At 38.9% G+C, this 25,429-nt stretch overlaps 1 protein-coding gene across 1 annotated transcript; it reads right to left on the reverse strand.

Moving 5' to 3' along the window:
- Nucleotides 1–4,448: 4,448 nt before the first annotated feature.
- On the reverse strand, nucleotides 4,449–25,178 carry LOC115066756 (zinc finger protein 726-like). The gene is made up of 5 exons (XM_029565510.1): nucleotides 24,838–25,178; nucleotides 21,501–21,570; nucleotides 19,273–19,399; nucleotides 18,721–18,812; nucleotides 4,449–6,566 (listed from the first exon to the last, which is right to left on the reverse strand). The coding sequence occupies exons 2-5, from the start codon at nucleotides 21,513–21,515 to the stop codon at nucleotides 5,082–5,084; spliced, it is 1,719 nt and encodes a 572-aa protein (XP_029421370.1). The 5' UTR covers nucleotides 21,516–21,570; nucleotides 24,838–25,178; the 3' UTR covers nucleotides 4,449–5,081.
- Nucleotides 25,179–25,429: the final 251 nt, after the last annotated feature.

Raw genomic sequence — 25,429 nt, forward strand, 5'->3', positions numbered from 1 at the left:
CTTTCTGCTTCCCACTCTCCCCTTCCTTCTGGATGTGAACTGTCCCCTCTGCCTATGGTTACCAGACTCCTACATTTTATTTCCGTAAGCCATATAAATAGAAACAACTATATATGGATCAAAAACTTTGAAAAGTGAGGGGAAAAAAAAGCTTTCTCTGCTTCAGTTTTTGGGCATTTTGTCACAGCAGAGGAATTTTACTAATACATTAAAGTCTGTGAATTTATCTGTGGTCATCTGTTTCCTTACATATTTCAGAAGGTACACAAACATGCAAGCCCTCCTTAATGTTGTCTAAGTCCTAAACTTTACCCACAGTCTCACATATTTACACCTTTCTTTCAATGTATAGGAAAAGACAAATCCATGTGTTCAGTTGTCCCATACAGTGTGGAGGGTAGATACAAAGAAAAATAATGAACTTTTTGGTTTTTTTTTAATCTTTTTGAGACAGGGTCTGCTTGTAGCCCCAGCTGGCCTGGAACTCACTATGTAGTCCAGCCTGCCCTTGAACTCACAGAGATCATCCCGCCTCTGCCTTCCATGTGCTGGGATTAAAGGCATGTGCAACCACACCCAGCAAGTGACTATTTCTAAATATATAAATACACAAAAATTAGGATTACAATGCCATTGCTACATCATTTTCATTATATTTATCGTAATGTCTCAAATACAACATACAACCTTTAATAAAGATATCATGCAAATTATTTCAGAGGAAGTCCACAAGGAACAGATCCCTGGAAAAACCAATGCCCTGATTTATCAGATTATCCTTGTTTAGCCTTCGCTTATCATCAGCTGAAATAAAATGTGAGAGTTTCTATTTCGAGGGCAGATAATATTTTTTCATACAAGTTCTATGTTACAACATTAATCATATGCTTTATTTATTAAAACAATATCAACTTATATGCAGCTTCAAAATTGTTATAAAGCAAATTGAATGCATTCTAGTCCAAATGTACATGAAAAGAATTGAAGAAACAGGATTCTTTAAATTAATGTACAACTTGGATGTCATTGCACACTATTTCCAAAGAGCAACACTAAAATTTTAAGAAATTCCTGGAAATAGCACATATACTTACAACTTTTTTAAAGATAATTTTTCTCATCTCTCTGTCTTCATTTGTTTTTCACACAGTAATTGTATTAACAACATTCAAAAATATCTACTAAAATATTTATTAATAATTCAATGGACTAGCCATGTACTCATCTTATTAGTGATCAACTGAAAGTATGGTTCATTTCAAATATTCAGAATTGGCTGTTTTGACTTAGCATGAAACACTCTTACTTACACTGAAGTGCATTCTTAGTGCTACTCAATAAAAAAGCAAAATCAACCGTTTGACCTCATTCATGAATTTTGCCTGAAGCATTAATTATTCATAGTACAACTAATATTAATGATGCCTTGATAATGTACTATTGATTCATCAGCTCTCATGCAACAACTATGGAAAAAACTGTCAAATAATCCTTTGAAAGCAAGACAGAATGAATTCATTTCCATATTAAACTAACAAATACTGTACAGTCTTCAGAAAGATATCGTACTGAGGAATATAACTAAGTTTTCTGTAGGTATGATTCTATCTACACATATTTCAATATACATTTTTGTGTAAATATACTTTATAATATCTACCATAATAGCTTTTATTTTATTGCATCATAATACTCTGGTGAGGAATACAAGGTCTTCAATTTTAATCATTATCTGCGATTTACAAAAAACCTACCCTAAAAAAATAAGACAGTACAATGTTAAAGTCACAAATCTTGTTACATTGATTTAAAATTTTATCCCATGTCTATTGTTTTACCATGTCAACTAATACTGAAAACATCTAAACACTCTTTTGATTGTGGCAACTCCTTGATACTTATGCGCTTTATTCAGTTTATTCTTTGATAGTAAAGAATGAGATGTTTCCTAAGACGGGAGCCATTCTGTGATATTCAACAAGATTGAAAGGAAAACTAAAGGCTTTCTCACATTCTTTGTTTCTCATTTCTCCCCCCTCATGAATTTGTTTTTATTGACTTAGAAATACATTTTACACACTGTGCTGGATAGTGTCAGCTTGACACACCTGGGTTGAGGGAGCCTCAATTGGGGAATTCCTTCATTGGACTGGCCTGCGGTCATGTCCATGGGGCACCTTCTTTATTGTTGAGTGATATGGGAGGGCCCAGCCCACTGTGGGTGGTGCCATGCCTGAGCAGGTGGGCCTCTGTTGCATAAGAAAGCAGGCTGAACAGGCACCAGGGGAGGAAGCCAGTAAGCAGTGTTCCTCCCATGGCCTGTGTTCCAGCTCCTGCCTCCAGGTTCCTGCCCTGAGTTCCTACCTTGGCTCACCTGGGAGATGTAAGATAAATAAGCCCTTTCGTCCCCAAGTTGGTAGTAGTCAGAGTGTTTTGTCACATGAATGAAGAAACAAACTAGGACAGAAATTGGTACCAGGAGAGGGGTGGAATGTGGTGATTTGAATGAAAATATCCCTCATAGGCTCCAAGTATTTGGACATTTTGTCCCCAGATTATGGCGCTGTTTTGGGAGGTGGTTTGAATGAAAATGTCCCCCATAGGCCCCAAGTATTTGGACATTTTGTCCCCAGATGATGGTGCTGTTTTGGGAGGTCTTAGAAGGTGTGGCTATGCTGGAGGAAGCATGTCATGGGGGTGGGCTTAGAGAGTTCTTAAGCCTTACCAGACCTCCAGTTTCTCTCTTTGCTTCCTGTGCCTGCATGATGATGTGAAAACAGCTTCTGCTGCTCCTTTCCTGCCACCTCCAGCCACCATGCCTCCCTGCCATGATGGACTGTAATTCCCCAGGAACTGTAAGCTCAAATAAACTCTTCCTTCTATAAATTGCTTGTGTCAGTGTTTCTATCACAGCAACAGGAAAGTGACTAATACAGTAGTCGGTACCAGAGAGTAGGCTGTTGGCTGTGAAGAACCTGACCATGTAGGGTTTTGAAGAAATGTGGAAGACTTTGGAAGTTTGGGCTATAAAAGTGGTTGCTTACTGTAAGTAGAGCTTAACAGGTCACTCTAGTAAACGCCTGGAAGAAAGTAGTGCCAAGAACAATGTCATTCCAGAGGGAAATAAGGACTAAAGCAGCACTTGGGATATTTTGGCAAAGAGTCTGGCTGAAGTCTGCCCTCAATCTAAAAGCTGGCCTGAGGCTAAGTTGAAAAGCAATGGACTAATTTCTCTGGCAGAAGAAATTTCAAGACTGCCTAATATAGAAATGGTGGTGTAGCTATTAATGGTGAATATTATACAGATCTATAGTGAAAAGAGAGCAAATGGGGCAGAAAGAAATACAGTTTGGATTGAAAAAGAGCACTAGGAAGATAAAAGTTGGAGCCCTGGCATGTGATGGAGAGGATCTCATTGATAAGGAGATTAAAAAGATTAAGGAGGGGCCTAGAGATTCAAACTTAAACAATGGAGAGAGTACCTCCAGGGCAAGACCACACCCAGTTAAGCCGACCAACTTGTGAAAGGAGAATACTGCAGGGACCACTGAAGAGAAAAGCTTCTAAAATGGATAAAGCAGGCAACAATGGAGAGAGTACCTCCAGGGCAAGACCACACCCAGTTAGGGACCTGCAGGGACCACTGAAGAGAAAAGCTTCTAAAATGGATAAAGCAGGCTGGAGTCCATGCCAAATTTGTAGTCAAACTTGGCATTGTCATTCACCTGTGCTGGCTTTAGAGGCATGAAAGATGTAAGAGTGAAGGGGTCATCAGTTCTTCCTCCAACGTTTCAGAGAGCCACTGAGGCCAGGCAGCATGCAGCAAGGGTCCCCTGTCTAAATAAGGCCCTGATAGGCCATTGCACAAAGCTGTAAAGGTGAAGCCTGGTTGGCAGTGGAGACCCCAAGAAGTCCCTGATGTCAGCGCTGTGAGGTATCTGACAAGAAGACCTGCATACAGGGAGTGGTACCAGCACAAGAGAGATGTGTGCTGAATGCAGAAAAGGTAGACAGGCTGAGCCAACTAAGCCCTTTGGAAGTAAAGTCCCAGAAGTTGGACATGGAGCTACTGGATTTGGTGTTTGCCCTGCTGGTTTTTGGTCTTGTTTCAGTCCAGTATTTCCTTACTATGCTTCTATTCCTCCGTTTTGGAATGATAATGTGTATTCAGTTCCACTGTAGTTGGGAGTATGTAATTTGTCTTTTGATTTTACAGAGGCTTACACTTAAGATATTTCCCTGAGTCTCCGAATAGACTTTGGACTGTGGACTTTTGAATAGTATTGAGACTGATAATGACTATGGGGACTTTTAAAGAACTAAATGCATTTTGCATTTTATATGGTCATGAGCCTATGGAGGGCAGGGGGTGGAATGTGTGGTTTGAATGAAAATGGCCCCCATAGGCTCCAAGTATTTGGACATTTCGTCCCCAGATGATGGTACTGTTTTGGGAGGTCTTAGATGGTGTGGCTATCCTAGAGGAAGCATGCCACTGGGGGTGGGCTTAGAGAGTTCTTAAGCCTTGCTAGATCTCCAGTTGCTCTCTTTGCTTCTTGTACCTGCATGATAATGTGAGAACTTGGCTTCTGCTGCTCCCGCTCCAGCCACCTCCAGCCACCATGCCTCCCTGCCATGATGGACTGTAATTCCCTGGGAATCATAAGCTCAAATAAACTCTTCCTTCTATAAATTACTTGGGTCAGTGTTTCTATCACAGCAACAGAAAAGTGACTAATACACACACTTTGCCATTTTGCATTTAATTCTAAATTTTTCTTCAGTATACTGTGAAGTTTTGTAATACATAAATATAAATATTTCAACATTTTCCTTACTTTGAAATATATCCCTTTTTAATGGATTCTGTTTTGTTTTCTAAGGGTTGAGCCCAGAGTAAAGGATTTCCAAATTCTGTGCAATTGTAAACTGTCTTAGCAGTATGAATTGTTGGTAAATTTACCATTTGATATATGGTTAAAGGGATTGCCAAATCACTTACTTTGTAGTGTCTCCCTTTATTATGCATTCTTTGATATTCTCTAAGTATTGAAATATGAGTAAAGGACTCTCACACCTTTTCATTTGTAGGGTTTCTCTCCAGTATGAATTTTCTGATGAAACCTTAAATTTGACAGAAAACAAAAGGATTTGTCACATGCTTCACACTTGTAGGGTTTTTCTCCAGTATGAATTCTGTAATGACTCTTTAGTGTTGAGCGTGCAGTAAAGGACTTGCCACATTCTTCACATCTGTAGGGTTTCTCTCCAGTATGAACACTTTTATGACTTCTAAGATATGAGGCCTTGGAAAAGCACTTGTCACATTCTTCACATCTATAGGGTTTCTCTCCAGAATGCATTGCCTGATGTTGTCTGAGACTTGACATTCGAGTAAAGCACTTGTTACACTCTTCACATCTGTAGGGTTTCTCTCCAGAATGCACTGCCTGATGTCTTCTAAGACATGATATTCGAGGAAAGGACCTCTCACATTCTTCACATTTATAGGGTCTTTCTCCAGTATGAATTCTGTAATGTATCCTAAGTTTTGAGCTCTCAGTGAAGGACTTGTCACATTCTTTACATTTGTAGGGTTTCTCTCCAGTATGGATACTTTTATGACTCCTAAGATGTGTAGCCTGGATAAAGGACTTGTCACATTCTTCACATCTGTAGGGTTTTTCTCCAGTATGAATTCTGTAATGACTCTTAAGTGTTGAGTGTGCAGTAAAAGACCTGTCACACTCTTTACATTTGTACCGTTTCTCCCCAGTATGAATATGTTTATGACTTCTAAGATTTGAAGCATTGGCAAAGCACTTGTCACATTCTTCACATTTATACGGTTTCTCCCCAGTATGAATATTTTTATGGCTTCTAAGATTTGAGGCATTGGGAAAGCACTTGTCACATTCTTCACATTTGTAGGATTTCTCTGCAACATGTATTGCCTGATGTTTTCTAAGGCTTGACATTCGAGTAAAGCACATGTCACATTTTTCACATTTGTATGGTTTTTCTCCAGTATGAATTCTGTAATGTGTCCTAAGTTTTGAGCTCTCAGTAAAGGACTTGTCACATTCTTCACATTTGTAGGGTTTCTCTCCAGTATGAATACTTTTATGACTTCCAAGATGTGAGGCCTGAGTAAAGGACTTGCCACATTCTTCACATCTGTAGGGTTTTTCTCCAGTATGAATTCTGTAATGATTCTTCAATGTTGAGCTCACAGGAAAGGACCTGTCACATTCTTCTCTTTTGTAGGGTTTCTCTCCAGTATGAACACTTTTATGACTTCTAAGATATGAGGCCTTGGTAAAGCACTTGTCACATTCTTCACATTTGTAGGGTTTCTCCACAATATGAATACTTTTATGACTTCTAAGATTTGATGCCTTGATAAAGCGCTCATCACATTCTTCACAATTGTAGGGCTTGTCTCCAGTATGCATTTCCTGTTGTCTTCTAAGTCTTGACATTAGAATAAAAAACTCACCACACTGTTCACATTTGTAGGGTGTCTCTACATTATAAGCTCTCTGCTGTCTCATAAGAGTTGAATTCTGCAGGAAAAGCAAAAAAAGAAGAGTGCATTTTGATATGAAGTATAAGGATGAGGTAATCACACACAAGACATATATTAAGTACATGTAATAAGGATGAATAAAATTTCCAACAACATTGACAAACATTCAAGTGAACTAAAATAAAAATGTATGAATTAAAAGAGGAAACTGAAATCAAAACTGAAGTGAGAAAATTTATTCAACAAAAATAAATTTTTATGAAAAATAGAGAAATAAATGGATATACAATCAAAAGAGAGTCATTTTGAAAGCCCAAATAAATACCGACAGAGGTCAGCACTCCAAGTTATAGGCAACAGCTAAATAACAGTAAGCAAAAAGTTAATAATTAATACACTTGGGGAAAATCCCAACTCATTACAAAGGTAGAAAAGTTGCAATAATATCAGGTCTCTTGTCAAAAAAGACCAGAGGCAGAATAGCATGAAGTAATGTAAAAATACATTTATCTAAATGAACATGAACATATTAACTAAAATTGACTGGCAGAAAAGGTATCTCTTCAGATTGATGGAGGAGGAAGGGTATTTGGGAAATGCACCAATTTATGGTCAGCAAGCCAGCAGTTCAGAATTTATGGAAGCAAGCAGGATACACAGAGGAGAAAGATACTCTCATTCATGGGAATGGAAGTCAGAATATAATTGTAAAGAGTAACTGATGAACACACCATGTCCAGAAAGAATCCAGCATTAGCAACATAGAAAAGAAAATAAGGCCAATATTAATACTAACAAAAAAGGAAGTAACTATCAATGATTTATATAGTGAGAACATCAGCAAAATCATACTGAATAAAAATCCTCTCTCAATAATATTATTAAATGAATATAGCTTCGGGTTACCAATAACAAGACAGAATCTAGAAGAGTAGGTTGAAGCAAGACACAAATATCTCGTCTGTCAAAGAAACACACTTTACTGACAATGACATCCAGAAAATCAGAATTTATTATGGAAAGCAAATGACCAACTAAAAAGAATATATAAACAATTTAGAATACTATTTCCATGTATCATAAAGCAGAGTGTAAGCAAATAAATATAGAAGAAACAAAATGATCAGTACATATGAGTAAAAAGAAATTCATTTAGAGAGAATAGTTGTGAATATTTTCTTTCTTTGAAAGACTCTATCCCTGATGGCCCCTTACTAATGCCCAGATTTTGAAGTATTCCAAGTGAAACACACATATCTAAATACTCAATGCTAATATACAAAATGAGAGAAAATATGAGACTTTTGTTTCTGGGTTGGGGTATCTCATGCAGAACGCATATTAGTTACTTGTACATTGCTGTGATAATATACATCAACCAAAAGCAAAGTTCCAAATTCTTCCACATTTTTCCAGAAAACATGGTCTGGATTTTCACACCAATATCTCATTGTGATAAACTACCATGACCAGAATCAATCTAAAGATGAACACTTACTGTGGCTTACAGTTCCAGAGACCAGGTTCAAAATGGCAAGGTGGGAAGACAAGACAGCGATGTTGGCAAAAGCCAAAAGCTAAAAGACTACATCATCAGCAAATGCAGGAAGCAGAGAGAAAACCACATGGGGGGCAAGGGTGTATACTCTCAAACCATTCCCTCAGTGATATACTTGCAACAATTTTGTACCAAATTCTCTCCGAACAGTGTCATCCACTGGACACTGAGTGTTCAAATCATGAGCCTATGGGGGAAGTTTTGCATTCAAATCATCACATTCCCTGCTTTGAACCCACAGGATTGTGACCATATCATAATACTAAGTGCATTTAGTCCAACTTAGACTCTATAATCTTTAACAATCTCAACACTGTTCAAAACTCTAAAGTCTACTGTGAGGCTCAGGGAATCTCTTTACTGTAAAATCAAAAGATTTTCCCTATAAAATCAAAAGAGACAAATTACACACTTCCAACATATAATGGAACTGATTATACATTCCCATTCCCAAACGGAGGAATGGAGGCATAGTGAGGAAAAACTGAAACTAAGGAAGACCAAAGCAGTAGGGGAAACACACACATGCAAAACTATAGCTCCATTTTGGATGTCTAGGACTTTGGTTTCAAAAGGAGGCTGATTGCATTCTCCCTTTGCAGGACTCCTTGGCAGATACATCATGGCTCTAGTATCTCCACCACCATGGGATTCCACCTGCACATGATATATCTTTCACAGCTTCACACAATGGCTTTTCGGGGCATCTTGTCTTGACAGGACCTTCTTTATGCAGGGACTCTTCTGTTACATGCTGCCATGCATCAGCATCTCTGACTGCAGTGGAAGAATCAATGACTTCCTCAATCTTGTATTTTTTTATTACACCAAAACTAGCATTTGCACCTTTCTTTTTTTAATCTTCACCATTCTCACTGGCTTAAGACAAAATCTCAAAGTAGATATAGTTTGTATTTTCCTGATTGCAAAGGATTCTGTACATTTTTTTTAAGAATTTCGCTGGTGTGTGGCACATGTGTGTAGTACAACCAGCATTCGGGAGGTAGGGAGGTAGAGGCAGGCAGATCTCTGTGAGTTCAATGCCAGCCTGGTCTACATAGTGAGTTCAGGCCAGGTGGGGCTACAGAGAGGTCCTGTCTCAATAAGACAAAAAAATAATTTTTTTTTGATATACAAGTATTGAGTATTGTCTTTGCATTATTTCCATCTTTTCGAGTCCACCAGGAACTCCTGCCATGCACCCTCCGTTCCCTCTCAATTTCCTATCCTTTTCTGAGAATATTATTGATACATATCCATATGTTTATATATAGACACATAAATGGACACACACACACACACACACATATAAAATGCACTGAGTCCATTGGGTGGTGTTCATCTGTACATGTGCTTAGGACTGCCCACTTGTTATGAAGTCATGTCACAGAGAGCTGCTCCCTGGAGAAAGCTGATTCTTCCACTCTCAGCATCCACTGATTTCCTGTACCTTTTTCTCATTGAACAGACATTTTATTTCATCTTTTGAGAATTCCCTGTTTGGTTCCACATCCCATTCTTTAACTGGGTTCTTCCTATTCTTAATATTTTCTGAGTTCCTTGTTTATTCCAGAAACTAACCCTCGGTCAGACAGATTTGTGGTGAAGATTGTTTCCAATTTTCTAGGCTGCTTCTATTCTAAAACAATAGTGGTCTTTGCTGGACTATCTTAGGGTGAAAGGATGGAAAAAATACCCCAAGCAAATGGCCCTAAGGAGCAAGCAGGTGTCACAAGTTAAATATCAGACAAAATAGACTTCAAATTAAAAGTCATCAGATGAGACAAGGAAGGTTACTACATTCTAATCAAAGGAACAATTGACCAAGAAGATATTACAATCATTAACATATGTGCACCAAACTCTGGAGCACCCAATTTCATAAAATCAGTAGTCCAAGATGATGAAACAGAGATTGACACTGACTCAGTAATAGTGGGCAACTTTAATACCCCACTGTCTTCAACAGACAAGTCAACTGGACAAAGAATAAACAGAGACACATCTGAATTAAATGAAATACTACATGAAATGAACCTAATAGATATATACAGAATATTCTACCCAACTACCAAAGAATACACTTTCTACTCAGCAGCTCATATAAGTTACTTTAAAATTGATCACATTCTGGGGCACAAAACAAATCTCAACAGATACAAAAAAATTGAAACAATTCCATAAGCACATGAATTCATGGAGATTAAACAACACATTCCTGAATTATGAATGATTCAAAGAAGAAATTAAGAAATAAATAAACATATTCCTGGAACAAAATGAAAATGAGAACACAACACAACAAAACCTCTGGGGCACCCTAGAAGCAGTCCTAAGAGGGAAGTTTATAGCTCTTAGTGCCTACATTAAAAAATCAGAAAGAGCACATGTCAATGACTTGACAGTACAACTCAAGGCTCTGGAAAGGCAAGAACAAACCAACCCCAAACCTAGTAGATGAGAAGAAACAACAAAACTCAGAGCAGAAATTAATGAAATAGAAACAAAGAAATCAACATACAAAAAAGTCATTAAATCTAAGAGCTCATTATTTGAAAGGTTAGACAGGACAGACAGACCATTAGCCAAGTTAACCAGAAGAAAGAAAGACCAAATCCAAATCAACAAAACCAGAGACGAAAGGGGAAGCATCACATTAGACACCAAAAAAATCCAAAACATTATAAGGGAATACTTTGAAAATCTATATGCCACTAAATTTGAAAACCTAAAAGAAGTGGATGAATTTCTAAAATCATGGCCACAACCAAAGTTAAACCAAGAGGAGATCAAAAGCCTAAACAGACCCATAACAAATAAGGAAACTGAAACAGTAATACAAAACCCCCCAAATAAAAAAAGCCCAGGTTCAGATGGATGTGAATTCTACCAGACATTCAAAGAAAATCACCCATTACTGTTCAAATTTTTCAAAAAGATAGAAACAGAAGGAGAACTTCCAAATTCCTTCTATGAAACCAGTATCACTCTAATACCAAAACCAGGTAAAGATACAACCAAAAAAGAAAACTTATAGACCCATATCCTTAATAAACATAGATGCAAAGATACTCAACAGAACACTTGCAAACCACATAGAGACACACATCAAAAACTTCATCTACCATGATCAAGTTAGCTTTATTCCAGAGATTATAGGGATGGTTCAACATACGTAAGTCAATAAATGTAATAAAACATAAATGGACTCAAAGACAGAAACCACATGGTCATCTCAAGAGATACAGAAAAAGTATTTGACAAAATTCAACATGCATTCATGTTAAAAGTCCTTGAAGGACTTGGAGGAGGGAGCATACCTCAACATAATTAAAGCTATATCAAACATTATTAAAGCTATATACAACCCATAGCCAACATAATCCTAAATGGAGAAAAACTGGAAGCATTCCCATTAAAATCAGGAACCAGGAGGGCCATCCACTATCTCCACTCCTTTTCAATATAATGCTTGAAACTCTTCCAAGAGCAATAAGGCAAGAGAAGGAAATTAAAGGAGTATCAATTTAAAAAGAAGAGGTCAAATTATCCCTATTTGCAGATGATATGATATTATACTTGAGATCCCAAAAATTCCACTAGAAAACTGTTAGAATTGATTAATACTTTCAGTAAAGTGGCAGGATACAAAATCAACCTAAAAAAAAAAAAATCACTAGCCTTTCTATATACCAATGACAAGCAATCAGATAAAGCACTCAAGGAAACCCTCCTATTGCCAATAGCCTCAAAAAATAAAATAAAATAAAATATTTAGTAATAAACCTAACCAAAGACATTAAAGATCTCTACAATGAAATTTTCAAAACTCTAAAGAAAGAGATAGAGACTTACTGTGAAAATGACCAGCTTACCATAAGTAATTTATAGATTCAATGCAATATCAATCAAAATACCCACAACGTTCTTCACAGGGCTTGACAAAATCATCCTAAAATTCTTATGGAATAACAAAAGTCACAGGATAGCCAAAACAATCTTGGGCAAAAATGACAATGCTGAACAATGCTGGGGGAATCACCATACCAGACCTCAGACTATTTTACAGAGCTATAGTCATATAAACAGAACGGTACTGGCACAAAAATAGACATGGAGATCAATGGAACACAACAGAAGACACAAACATGAGTTCATATAATCTCAGCCACCTGATATTCAACAAAGGTGCTAAGAACACACAACGGAGGAAAGACAGCATCTTCAACAAATGGCAAAACTGGATCTCCACCTGCAGAAGAATTAAACTTCATCCTTATCTTTCACCCTGCACAAAAGTCAACTCCAAATGGATCAAAGACCTAAATATAATACCTGAAACTTGGAAACTGCTAGAAGAAAACATACGTAGCACTTTCCAAGATACAGGTGTAGCAAAGGACTTTCTAAATCAGACACCAGCTGCTCAGGCACTAAGGCCAACAATCAGTAAGTGGGACCTCATTAAATTACAAAGTTTCTGTACAGCAAAAGAAACAATTAAGGAAGGGAAGAGGAAATCCACTGAGTGGGAGAAAATCTTCACTAGCTTCACATCTGATAAAGGATTAATATCAGAATATGCAAAGAACTCAAAAAATAGAGAAATAAGAAAATTAACAATCCAATAAAAAAAATGGGTGATAGACCTAAACAGAGAGTTCTCAAACTAAGAAATAAAAATGGCCAAGAAGCATCTTGCCACAGTCAGATTGGTAATGATCAAGAGAATGAAAGACTCCAAATGCTGGAGAGGATGTTGAGAAAGAAAAACCTTCATGCATTCTTTGCTGGTGGGAATGTAAACTTGTGCAACTGCAATGGAAAGCAGTGTGGAGAACCCTCAGAAAATTAAAAAATGAACCTACTACATGATCCGGTGATACCACTCCTTGGCATGTACCCAAAGGACTCATCCTACTGTAGAGATACCTGTACATCCATGTTTGTTGCTGCTCTCTTCACAATAGCTAAGAAATGGAAACAACCTAAATGTCCCTCAACTGACAAATGGTTAATGAAATTGTGGTACATCTACTCAATGGAGTTCTACTCAGCAGTAAGAAAAGATGAAATTGTGAAATTTGCAGGTAAGTGAATGGAGCTAGAGAGTGTTATACTAAGTGAAGTAACAAATGCAGAAAAGCAAGTGACGTATGTTCCCCCTCATTTTTGGATTGCAGCACCAATCCCTTATATGTGACAAAATAAATTCTGATGTAAAACAAGGAACAAGGTAAATAGAAAGGATACATGGAGGTAAAGAAAACAAAACAACCTGAAAGGGGATAGTAGGAAACAGATGTTACCTGGTAGAGGTGGAAAATGTGGGAGTAATCAACAGGAAGGAGAGGAGGAAGGAGCATGCAAGAGACCACGGTGTGGGAGAGGGAGGGAAGTCAGGAGGCATTTGGGGGGAGGGTGGGGATAGCAGGGCACTGTGACTAGGAAGGGAGGAAGGAGGAAAGCAGGATGGGAGAAAAAAGAGTGGAGATAAGTGAATCTCAGGAGGATAGGAACCCTAGAGGGAAAAGTGATGCCCTAGAAACACCATGAGAAATGAACACAGAATGTCTGAACACTAATGCATATGTATGCCTGGGAACTACTGGGCAGGTAATACAGTGCCAGATAGAAGAGGCCTCCTTTGGAGTGACAAGCATGCCATACAGCACTCATCAAAGAAGCTTTTTTTTTGCAACAGATGGAGGCTACTGCAGAGTTGTACATCTGGTCAGGCACACAGAACATACGTCTTGGAGACGTCCAGTACTAGGAGACACATCTGCAGTCAAATCTGTACAACTAAGACTCATGGAACATAGCAAAAGAAGGGCTAATACACCTCTCAACTCTCACCAGTAAGGCTTCCTTGTATATCAGAGTGCGATGCACACAGAAGGCCACAACTGGCAGTTTTAGAGAATAAAAAAACTGTAGGATAGGATGGGACTCCTATATGGAACCTCACCCACCCACAGCTCAGGGACCATTGGGAAAGAGGAGGCATAAAGATTCTAAGAGCCAGAGCTGATTCATGAACACAGGGAGGTGGAGGCATGCAAGTCACTGGAAGCTTGCTCATGTGAGCCTGTGGCAGTGGAGGCATCAGCACGGAACCCATGTCAGCTCAATGAAACAAGGGCCTAAACAGGAGGTGAGAAATTGGTGGCAGGTAGGCACTAGATTGAGAACTATTTGGGACTGATTGGTGCTGGGTGAGGGAGAGTATGATTTACATATGACCACTGGATAGACTACTAGACTCCAATGGACACATTTACACTGAAGGACAATTTGGTACAAACACCTGAATGAATAGGACTCAGCATGTATGGCAGAGTGCAAAGGTTTCGGTAGGGGGATAGGGGGAGGCATGGATGGGGGAGGGGGTCTAGAGTTGAGTGGGAAATGTATGAAATTTAAAAAGCTCAATAAAAAATGTCTGTGAATATACATTAAGAAGCTTCTATAATGGTTTCGTTAACCCTCTGACTACTCCCTCCTCTGTCCTGCCCTCCTCTTCCACATCCCCATTGAACCCTTCCTATGCTATTATTCCCCTTCCTCCTGTATATCAGTGCATTCTGTTTCACTTCCTATGAAACCCGCAGACCACTCCATGGCCATTTATTCATTTTCTGAGCTCTCTATTTTCCAGTTGAAACATGCACACCTAGGAATTCAAAGCTACCAGTCACCTATAAAAGAGAAAATGCAACATGTTTCTTTCTAGGTCTGGGATACCTCACTCAGGAAGATTGTTTCCCCTTCTAACCAGCTGCCTGTGAATTTCACACTTTTGTTTTTCATAAGAGCTGAATGACATCCCATGTGTAAACATCCCAAGCTGTCATTATATATTCCTAAGTAGGAGAAAATTAGGGTTACACAAAGGGCAGCGATGAACACGGAAGAACAGATAACTCTGTTGAATGCAGAGTTTTGGGGTACACGTACAAGAGCGGTACGGCTGGGTTATATGGAAGATTGACTTCCACCTTTTTTGAGGAAAATCACACTGATGTCCACTTTGGCTGCATCAGTCCGCGTTCTGATGAAAGGTGGAAAAGAGGCACCTTTTCGCGCATCCTTGAAAACGTTTGTCTGTTGTTTGTTCTTTGATGTTAACCATGATGAGTAGGGAAATAAGAAATCTCAAAATGTTTGTTTGTTTGTTTATTTATTTATTTATTTTGGTCTTTTTGAGACAGGGTCTCCCTACAGCCCCAGCTGGCCTGAAACTAACTGTGTAGACCAGGCTGGCCTCGAACTCACAAGAGATCCACCTGCCTCTGCCTCCGGAGTGCTGGGATTAAAGACCACCATGCCTAGCGTTTTATTTATTATTTTTATTTTATGTGTATGAGTGTATTGCCTGCATGTGTGTAAGTGCACTCGTGTCCTGCAATGACCATGGAGATCAGAAGAGGGTGTCAGATCCCCTGGAACTGGAGTTAGGGACACTTGTTAGCTGCCATGTGGGTGCTGGAAATCAAACCTGGGTCTTCTGCAAGAACAGTCAGTGCTCTTAACTGCTGAGCCATTTCTCCAGCTCCTCAAAACAGTTTTAGTTTGGATTTCCTTTATGACCACTGACATAAAACATTTTTAAAGAAGCTATTAGCATTTGCATTTCATTCTTGGCGAACTTTCTGTCCAGGACCTGGCCCCATTTTAAATTGGGTTGTATATTTTTTGATATTTAATATTTTGAATTTGTTGTATATTCTTGACACTAGCCCTCTGTTACCACCAGAAATTGATAATATCCTGCTACTGAAGACACTCATGATGTATAGAAGAAAAAAAAAATCTATATAGGAATCAAGCTGGTACTGACTTCAAAGCTTCATCTCTACTGTCTGCCTTCATTGCGCTGGAAGGCGCTTTGTATGCTACGACAAGAGAAAATCAATCATCAACCTTACCCAGCTGCAAATTCTGTGAGCTACAGCAACTGGCCTGGAACAATATGTGCTTTGGTGCAACAGAGACACTAATACTATGGGAGTAACCAGCCACATTCTAATTGGATTTAAGGTCTCCTTCATAAGGTGGAACCCATATCTGACATTGATATCAGGCTTAGGAGTCATAGGAGAGAGCCTAATACCATTATTCAACTAGATATACATAGTATTAAATGGGCTGCCAATGACTTATTGCTATACCAATAGATGAACACATCTCTCTAGTGAGGCTTCCAAATAAAGCACTCAGTGATTCACACAAAGACCCACAACTGGTGGATTTGCAGATAATTAGACTGGCTAGTACCTATCCCTGAGTAGGACACATACATCAAAATTCTGTCTCCTAAGCCTCAGGGGTCACTGCAGAAGAGCAGATAGAAATATTGACAGAGCCAGAGATGATGGAATAACACAAGGAAATAAGAGATTTACAGACAGCTGGGAAGTTACTCATATGAACTCACACCAACGGTCACAGCATGCACAAGTCCCACATAAGCTCAAGACAGAGAAGCTCCCAACATAGACATGGAAAGTGGGTAAGAAACCCCAACCCTACTTGAGGAAGTATTGGCCAACACAGGCTACTCGGAGGGGGAGAAGGAGTCTCTTTCAAGGATGCGATTCTTCATACCTTAACCACATTCCAGTGAACACGTATATACATATACAGAGAGAGAAATAGAGGGAGAGAGAGAGTGAGAATATGAAGTTAGGTATGAATAGTAAAGGTGGTGCAGATAGGGGAGAGTTTCTAAATATGATCAATATATTCTATACAAATTTTTTTGATTCAATAAAAAAGAAAAAAATTGAACCCACAGGATACTAAGCACATGAATAGAATATTTCCTATATGGTGAAAAGATAAACTGTTCACATGCCTAAAATTTTTAAATAATACATAAAAGTTATATTTTTAAAAGAAAACCAGTGAATACATTGAGTCATCCAGAAGTGGAGGATGAGATAAAATATGGTGTTTAAAAATATTTTAATGGTAAATTAAAAAAATATACCTATAATAATTCCAAAAATCCTTACAGGAATGAAACATGAAATGATGTAGAGTGAAAAACTTTCCAAGGTGTGCTGAACGATGGACACCCAAGAGATGGGCCATTGTTGAGTGGGAAGAGAGATGTGGGACTCTTGCAATGTCCTGTGCATTCCCAGGCTTTTTCTTCTCTTTTTTATCCTACAGCCTCTCTCTATAGTCCCAAGTGGCCTAGAATGATCTTTGTAAGTAGACCACACTGGTCTCAGTCTCACAGAGATTCACGTGCCTCTGCCTCCCTAGTACTGGGAATAAAGAAATGCACCACCAGAGTTGTCAATTTCTAGTCTTAACAGCTACTCTCACTGAACTCATTGGTTGGTAAAATTATTATCTGTATAATTAAAAATATGGAATATTTTCTAAAAGAGAACTATAAACAATATAGAGATCTTAAGTTAAAAGAAAAACGAACTGTTCAATTAAAAGAAAATCCTGTGACTTTACTAGTCCATTTGAGTGCTTGAAATGGTTGAATACATTTGAACAAACATGGGCTTTGTTCCCTTCTGCAAACACTATTTCCCTACAGGGTGAATATGAGGAAAGAATGGAATATTTTGGATGTCATCATTAGACATCACATACAGAGTGACGGAGTGACAGGACTGATTGACTCAGCACCATAAAGAGAGTCAGAAGGGAGCTGGAGAGATGAGTCAGTGGTTGACACAAGGAGCATGTGAGCAGCATGAGAAAGCATCATCCCAAAGAAGCCTAGACTGACTCACGCACAACAGGAGGACGTGCAGCTTCCCACACTCAGAGAACACTCTCAGGATGGACTGGGCAATAGAACAAGTCTCAAATATTATACAAGGTCAGGATTTCTCCATCTCTCTTCTCCCCAATCTGGGACACAGACATCAACAGTAGGAAGAAAACAGAGGAATCCACAAATGCCGTGTGAAAGTTACACTTGTTAGACACATTTATATCTAAAATAGGAAGAGACTAGAACTTCATGCTAAGCAAATATTATGAGTCTCATCAACAGCTTACAGTCATTTTTGGAAAAAATGCATTGATTTTAAAACAGTGGAAATCACAAGGAATCAGAAGGGCACAAACACTTTGAGGGCAGAAACGAAAGACACAAAATTTACTAATTTTAAAATACATGAAAAACTCCACTTAATAGGCATTACTATATAAAATACAATGCATGAACATTGTATAGGGAGTGCAGGTGGGGTGGAGGGTAAACGTATAGGGGGTATAGGGAGTGCAGGTGGGGTGGGGGGGTAAACATGATTAATTTTTTTAATGAAATGCACAAAATTTCAGTAAAAAAATATATATTGAAAAAGTGTCATAAGAGAAAAAATCAGCCATTATCTTGCACTGGTAAGAAATTAGACATGGAGATATGGAAAAATTAAATAAAAACTAAATGAAGTGATGTTTGCATACTAGTAATTGCATGTGCAATAAAGTCATTTGACAATTACAACAGGACAAATCTTGATGAAACTGCCATAAATTAAACTATCAGAATCTCTTTGCAGTGAAACAGACTATGGCAAACCATGTTTAGGTCTTTATTCCTCTTTACTTAAGACCTCTCACCTAGGCCCCTCCTTCATCCACTCACACCTACCTGGTTGGCTGTAGTCTCCCCTCTCTTCACATTCCAGGGCTCTTTGCTTTGCTCCAGACAGGAGACCAGAACAGGCTTACACACAGCAAGACCTGTGTATGAGAAAGAGGCACATGACGCTTGCTGGACTCTCTAGAAAGTGCCAGGCTTCTAACACAGTGGCAAAAAGAGAGGACTCTCCAAATAATTTCTCAATTATTCTTTTAGGACAGACTCATTAGATACTCAGGAATTTTCTCAGTTTTCATATGCTGAGTTCTATCACTGATTCAAAATGCAGTTATGGAAATGGAACTTTGAGATTCTGGCTACAGTATCATGTACTAATGGGTGACTGAAATTAACACCAAAAATAATGAAGATGGGTAATATTTCTAACAACTGCAAATGGAAGGAAATGATACACAAACATTCTGTTGATGCCCAGATATTCCTAATGCACTAATTATGCAAGAATCCAAGACTTAGCAAAACTAACATATGTACAAAGTACACTGCTATTTGTCAAAGGATGTAGAACAGTAAAAATTTCTCAAAGAAAAATCTCCTCACCTATGGACAGCAGATTGCTGTAGTTCTCCAACATCACCTCCCTGTACAAAGCCCTCTGAGCAGAGTCTAGGCATTCCCACTCCTCCTGGGAGAAGTCAAAGGACACATCCGTGAAAGTCAAAGGATCCTAAAATGAAAAATGACAACTTGACCATGTACCCATGAGCAGGGTACTGGATCCAAGGAAAAAAAGAGATAATTAGTAACGAAGTTCTGAGGAACAATCTAAATTATTTAAACGGATATTTCTTTCTTTCTTTTCTTTTTTTATTTTATTTTTTGGTCTTCCTGGAACTGGGCCTCCCTGTAGCCTCAGCAGTCCTGGAACTCACTATGTAGATCGAACTGGCCTTCAACTCAGAGATTGGAGTGCCTCTGCCTCCTGAGTGTTGGGATTAAACACATGTGACACCAGCTAGGATAAAAGGATATTTCTTAATGTAGTAACTATCTGTAATCTACTCGCTAACTCTGTGCAAAAAAGAACAGCATCAGACTCTCTAAATTTTTGTGGAGATTTTCGTTTTAGGGAGTGTAGCACAAAAATTAAGCCCTCAATATAGGAATACCATTTCCCTCCTGTATTTGTAGCATACAAGATCAGTTGCACATATTTATCTGATGTAAAGTCATGCTGATTTATAAGTCTGGTTCATAAACTAGAATGTTTATAATGATGCACTGTAGTCCTAGCAAAAAAAATAGATTTTGACTTAACACAATTGGTGACTGAGCCTGACTTAACCCTCTCCTAATAGGCTTTGCAGTGAGGCCAATGACCCAGGTACAAAGGACATATTCTCCAGGAGCACAGAGCAGATCATGGCAGAAGAATAAAGGAGGAGTTTAAATGAAGAGTGCCGTGGACAGTGTGCTCTCCCTCAACGGCAAGAACAGACACAATCTTGTGAAGTGGGTCCTAGAACCTGCATGCAATGAAGACATTATAGAAACATTAGAACATAAAATATTATAACAGAATCTTTTTACATTAGTTTCTCTTTTTATTTTCATTTACTTACTTAAAGTTTATCAAGAAGGAACACACTGGCTGACTTATGCACACCACAATAACAGGATCTGGAAACTGCTCACCACAGAGAGTAATGAAAACACAAAGACAAGATCCAACACTGACTGAACAATGTTGATGCTGCTTACACAAATGCCTCCAAAATCAGACAACCACACGTGTCTAACATTTGATAAATGGAGCACCTTTCTGAGGTTCAAAGAACCAGTCATGGAGGCCGTGCTGTGATTGAGTGTGAAGTAGAAATACCCACAGAGAGAAAGAGGCCTGCTTCAGAATCTCCACCTGGAAACTCAGGATTTAGCAAATAAGTGAGAAAGGTTTCTTTCTCCAATGGAAGGAAGAGAACTACAGTGATGAAAGGAGAGATTCTGCATTAAATGCCTTCATTCCCGTGCTTCATTCTGTAAATTACCATAAAACTATTCCTAATCAATTACAACAATGTCCAAGTCTGGAATTTGGTTCAGAGCAGTGCAACCAAGGGAATCAGCTCTCAGGACACAAAAGAAAACAGGTGTCAACAAACCCAGCGTACATACCATCAGGCCAGTCATGTGAGTCGGATTAAAATGATAAACAAAGTAATACAATACCAAAATAAAATAAAGCAAAAATATCAGATTTATGTGTATTTCAAACACCAATACAGTGGCATATGAGGATCCAAGTTTAGCCTCCTTAGGAACTGAAGACTGACGTGTGAATTTTCATCTATCACATCAAAAACATTTTTGAGATGGTTGGTCATGAATTCATTGGATTAGTCTGAAAAAACAAGCACTGGAGGACAAAATGAAGAGGTGGACATGCCACATAGGTGATACGTACGAAAAGAGTTGATGTAGGAAGGACATGGTGGCACAAGTCTTTACTCCCAAGACTCCAATGGCAGAGGCATGCTGATCAGTGTGAGGTCCAGGCCAGACTGGTCTACATAGCAAGTACTCCAGCCAGAAAAGTTTACAAGTCTAATATGGCAAATATATATAAAGTCTTTTTGAGACTAGGTCTCCCTGTAGCTTCAGCTAGCCTGGAACTCACTCTGTAGACCAGGCTGGCCTCGAACTCATGAAGATCCCCCTGCTACTAGCCTTCTAAATGTTCGGATTAAAGGCATGCTTAAACCCAGCCTAAATCGGTAAGAATTTTCAGTAATAAAGTATACGTGGTTCAGGCCCTTGGATGTATTTACCTGAAAAGAAGCCATCTCTCTCCTGCTCTTTTGAGAAATTTCCTTTCAGTTCACTGAAAATCCACTTCACCTGTCAACAACATAACAAGAGGAAGAAGCGCCTCAGAAAACAAAGCAGGCTGTTGTCATTGTCTGCAGTCACAGTAGAAACACAGGAAGAAAGAGCTCAACATGGAGATCCCATAGAAGTTTTTGGTCTCCTGCCTTCGAGCATCCACCCTGCCAACAAGATCAAGAATTCCTACTACATCATGGGATTGTAGCCGCCTCACCTCCTTACCTAAACAAGGCGGAGTAACAGGGCTTTCGTCCTTTGGAATAGAGGCTACGCTAAGCTTTCTTCCAGAAGCACTGGCAGCTGACCGCCAGCCTCACTGTCTGCTGCCTGTGACTGTTTACTGAACAGCACTGATGCTTCTACTTACCTTCACAGTAAGAATCTGTCGGGGAGGCACAAGGGAGAGTTTTTCTTTTAAAGGCTAAAGTTCAGAAGTAGTTCATTGTGAGTTTTAAAAGTCTATTCTTGGGGCTGGAGAGATGGCTCAGAGGTCAAGAGTACTGGCTGCTCTTGCAGAGGACCTGAGCTCAGTTTGCAGCACCCACATGATGCCAACAAGTGTACTTAATACCTGTTCCAGGGGTTCCCACACTGTCTTCCCGCCTCCACAGACACGGCTCACATGGCTGCACTTACATACATGCAGGCACAATGCTCTTACACATGAAATAAATAACTTTTGATAGAAATGCAATCTTTATTGTGTGATGAAATATTTTACATACTTATGAGGTATCCCTGATATTTTGTTAGGCATGTACGTTGGAGACTGATTTAGTCATTAAATTAAAAATTTATCCTTTCCTACGGTGAGTGCATCCAAATTGATCTTTTTAATAATTTTAAGGTAGAAAATGCAAGCTGGAGAACTTATTCACCTCGTTGTGGCATAGAACAGTAGAACTTAGTTAAGCCGTGAAGACATGACACTGTGTCTGTTATTTACCCCACATTCTCCCCATTCACTGCAAACTGCTATTGTACCTTCAACATCTTTTTTGTTTTGGATTTCTCGCTTGACTGAAATCATGTAGTGATTGTGTTTCAACTTTCTTTGCCTGATTCAGTGCCCATCAGATCAATCCTGCTCTCAAGTACGAGAAGATTCCCCTCTTTCCTATGATGGAATTGTGTATTCTTTAGAAATAGCACATGTCACCAAATGTTTTATTTGTTAATGGGCATTTAAGTAGATTGCCTACTGTTCAAACAGTGCTGCCATAATTAGGGAGCGTACATATCTCATACTGAATTCATCTCCTTTGTGTACATATGCAGGATTTGGTGGTAGCAGCCACACTGGAGAGAGAACACCTGTGCCTTGCTTTTTGGCTTCTGCTTTAACTCACAGTCCAGCAACTTCTAGTTCCAACCAGTTACTTGAAAATTCTTTGATTTCCTTTCCTTTACCACTGAGTACAACTCCATGTGTAAATGTACCAAATTTACATGATCCATTCATATTCGAGGGACATTTAGGTTGTGCATCTGAATTTCAAAGAAAGTAGAACAGAAACTTTTTAAACTCTGGCTTATCATGTATTTAACTGAGATAGTAAATGTGTCTGTTCTGATGAACTGGGAGGACTTTGGTTGAAATTCAGACTCTCACAGCCTTGAAATTCCATGGCAATACTAAAGGAGCACTCACTTTATTATAAACAGGCTTATAAGGAAGTTTCAGTCTTTAAAATTACATTGTGGTGGCACACACCTTTAATCCCAGCACTCAGGAGGCAGAGGCAGGTGGATCTTTTCAAGTTTGAGGCCATCCTGGTCTACATAGTGAGTTCCAAGACAGCTGGGGCTACAAGGACAAAAAGACAAAAAGCCAAAAAAAAAAAAAAATTACTTTGCGACATTTCTTCCAGTATATATTTTAATATTAAAATTCATAAAGTAGTAATTGTGTTAGTCAATTTCAAAAATGTACATAGAGAACAAAACATCATATTGCACCTACTAAATACATATAGTCCTTCTTTGTCAAAAACTAATATTAAGGGGCTGGGTAGATGGTTCAGAGGTTAAGAGCAATGCCTGCTCGGGCTCGATTCCCAGCACCACATTGGAGCTGACAACCCTCTGTAAGTATGATTACAGGGGAACTGATATGCGCTTCTGACCTCAGTATACATTGCACAGCATGGGTGCATATACATACATGCAAGTAGTACACTCAACACAAAAATAATGAAACTTTTTTTTAAAAGGTCCTTTTGAGGCAGGGTCTCCCTATAGCCCCAGCTGTCCTGGAACTCACTATGTAAACCAGGCTGGCAAGATGCGCCTGCCTCTGCCTCCCAAGTGCTGGGATTAGAGGCATGGGCCACCACACCCGGCCATGAAACATTTTTTATCAAAATTAATATTTTGTAACCTTTTAATATTAAAAAGGGGAAAACATTCTGTAATTTTCCATTTTGATGGATGTCTGACTCCATGTCTCAAAAATGTAATTTCTAATAATTGAGATAATCTTTTTCCACACTAACAAAGTATGCAGGAGTGTGTCCCTCAGGACCACCTGCCTCTTTATTGTTTCAGGACATCACCATCACCCCCAGCACCTCAGGTAGTCACAGCTTAATGCACAAGACACCAAGTGCTTTAGCAACTTTGTATGCCTATGCTGGGTGGTTCATGATTTGAGTCTTTAGAAAGGACCTGGATTTCTAACACAGTAGTGTGCTCAATAGATAAAGAGAGAACACAACAGGGAATTCTACCAATGATTCCCCAATTGGAATAGTCTGTCAAAACACTCAAAACATTTACATAGCTTTTTCAATTTGCAGAATTAGTGTTCCATTTCTAATTACAGCTCAGCCAAAGCTCCAGGTTGGAAATGGAACTTTATGATTGGGGTGACAATGTTACATGCTGTAAAGTTTCTGAATTGCTGGGCATGATGGCACACACCTTTAGTTCCAGCACTCAGGAGGCAGAGGTGGGTGGATCTCTGTGAGTTTGAGGCCAGCCTGGTTTACATAATGAGTTTGAGGCCAGCTGCTGCTACAGGGACACCCTGTCTCAAAAAGACCGGAAAAAAAAAAAAAAAAGTTTCTGAATTTATCATGGAATAAAAACGAAAAAAGCATAAGCACTCCCACTGGGACAAACATGAAAACAGACAAAATTACATTACAGTGTTCTTTTCTCCTCTGAGAAGTTCGATTTATGAGATGTGACACTCAAAGTTAACATACACATGCAGTAGTTCCCCAAGGAACTCTTGAGTATAAGTAAGAAATTCTGTAAAAAAAAAAAAATTCTCACCAACAAAAATGAGAAAGCTGTAATTCCCCACAGTCAGCTCTCTTCACAAAGCCCTCTGAGCAGGATCTAGGCTCTCTGTCTCCTCCTGTGTGAAGTCCACAGCCACATCACTGAATGTCAACACACCCTGAAATGAACAACAGTTTGACCATCTGTCCGCAGGCAGATTGCTTTTCTTGAATCAAGGAGACCAAGGAGATTGAGAGGCGTTTTCTGAGGTAGGGAGGATCACTGTATTCTGAAGATGCTTTTGGACATTGTCATACTCTACTGGGTTTTCTAATTGAGGAAATAGTAGGGCAGGATATTCTCATATTCGGTGTGTGTACTATGCTCTTACAGTGTATATCATCTAAATTTAAGATCTCAGCATAAGAATATATATTTTAATGCTGGATTCCAACCTCTACTGGGTTTTCTAATAGAGGAAATAGTAGGGCAGGATATCCTCATATTCAGTGTGTGTGTACTATGCTCTTACAGTGTATATCATCTAAACTTAAGATCTCAGCATAAGAATATATATTTTAATGCTGGATTCCAAATGGAACATGAACGGTGAATTGAAAGTTTACTTATTGAGTTAAGGCTT

This window comes from Nannospalax galili, unplaced genomic scaffold, assembly GCF_000622305.1.
Source record: "Nannospalax galili isolate Female #2095 unplaced genomic scaffold, S.galili_v1.0 scaffold3278, whole genome shotgun sequence".
Lineage (NCBI taxonomy): Eukaryota > Metazoa > Chordata > Mammalia > Rodentia > Spalacidae > Nannospalax > Nannospalax galili.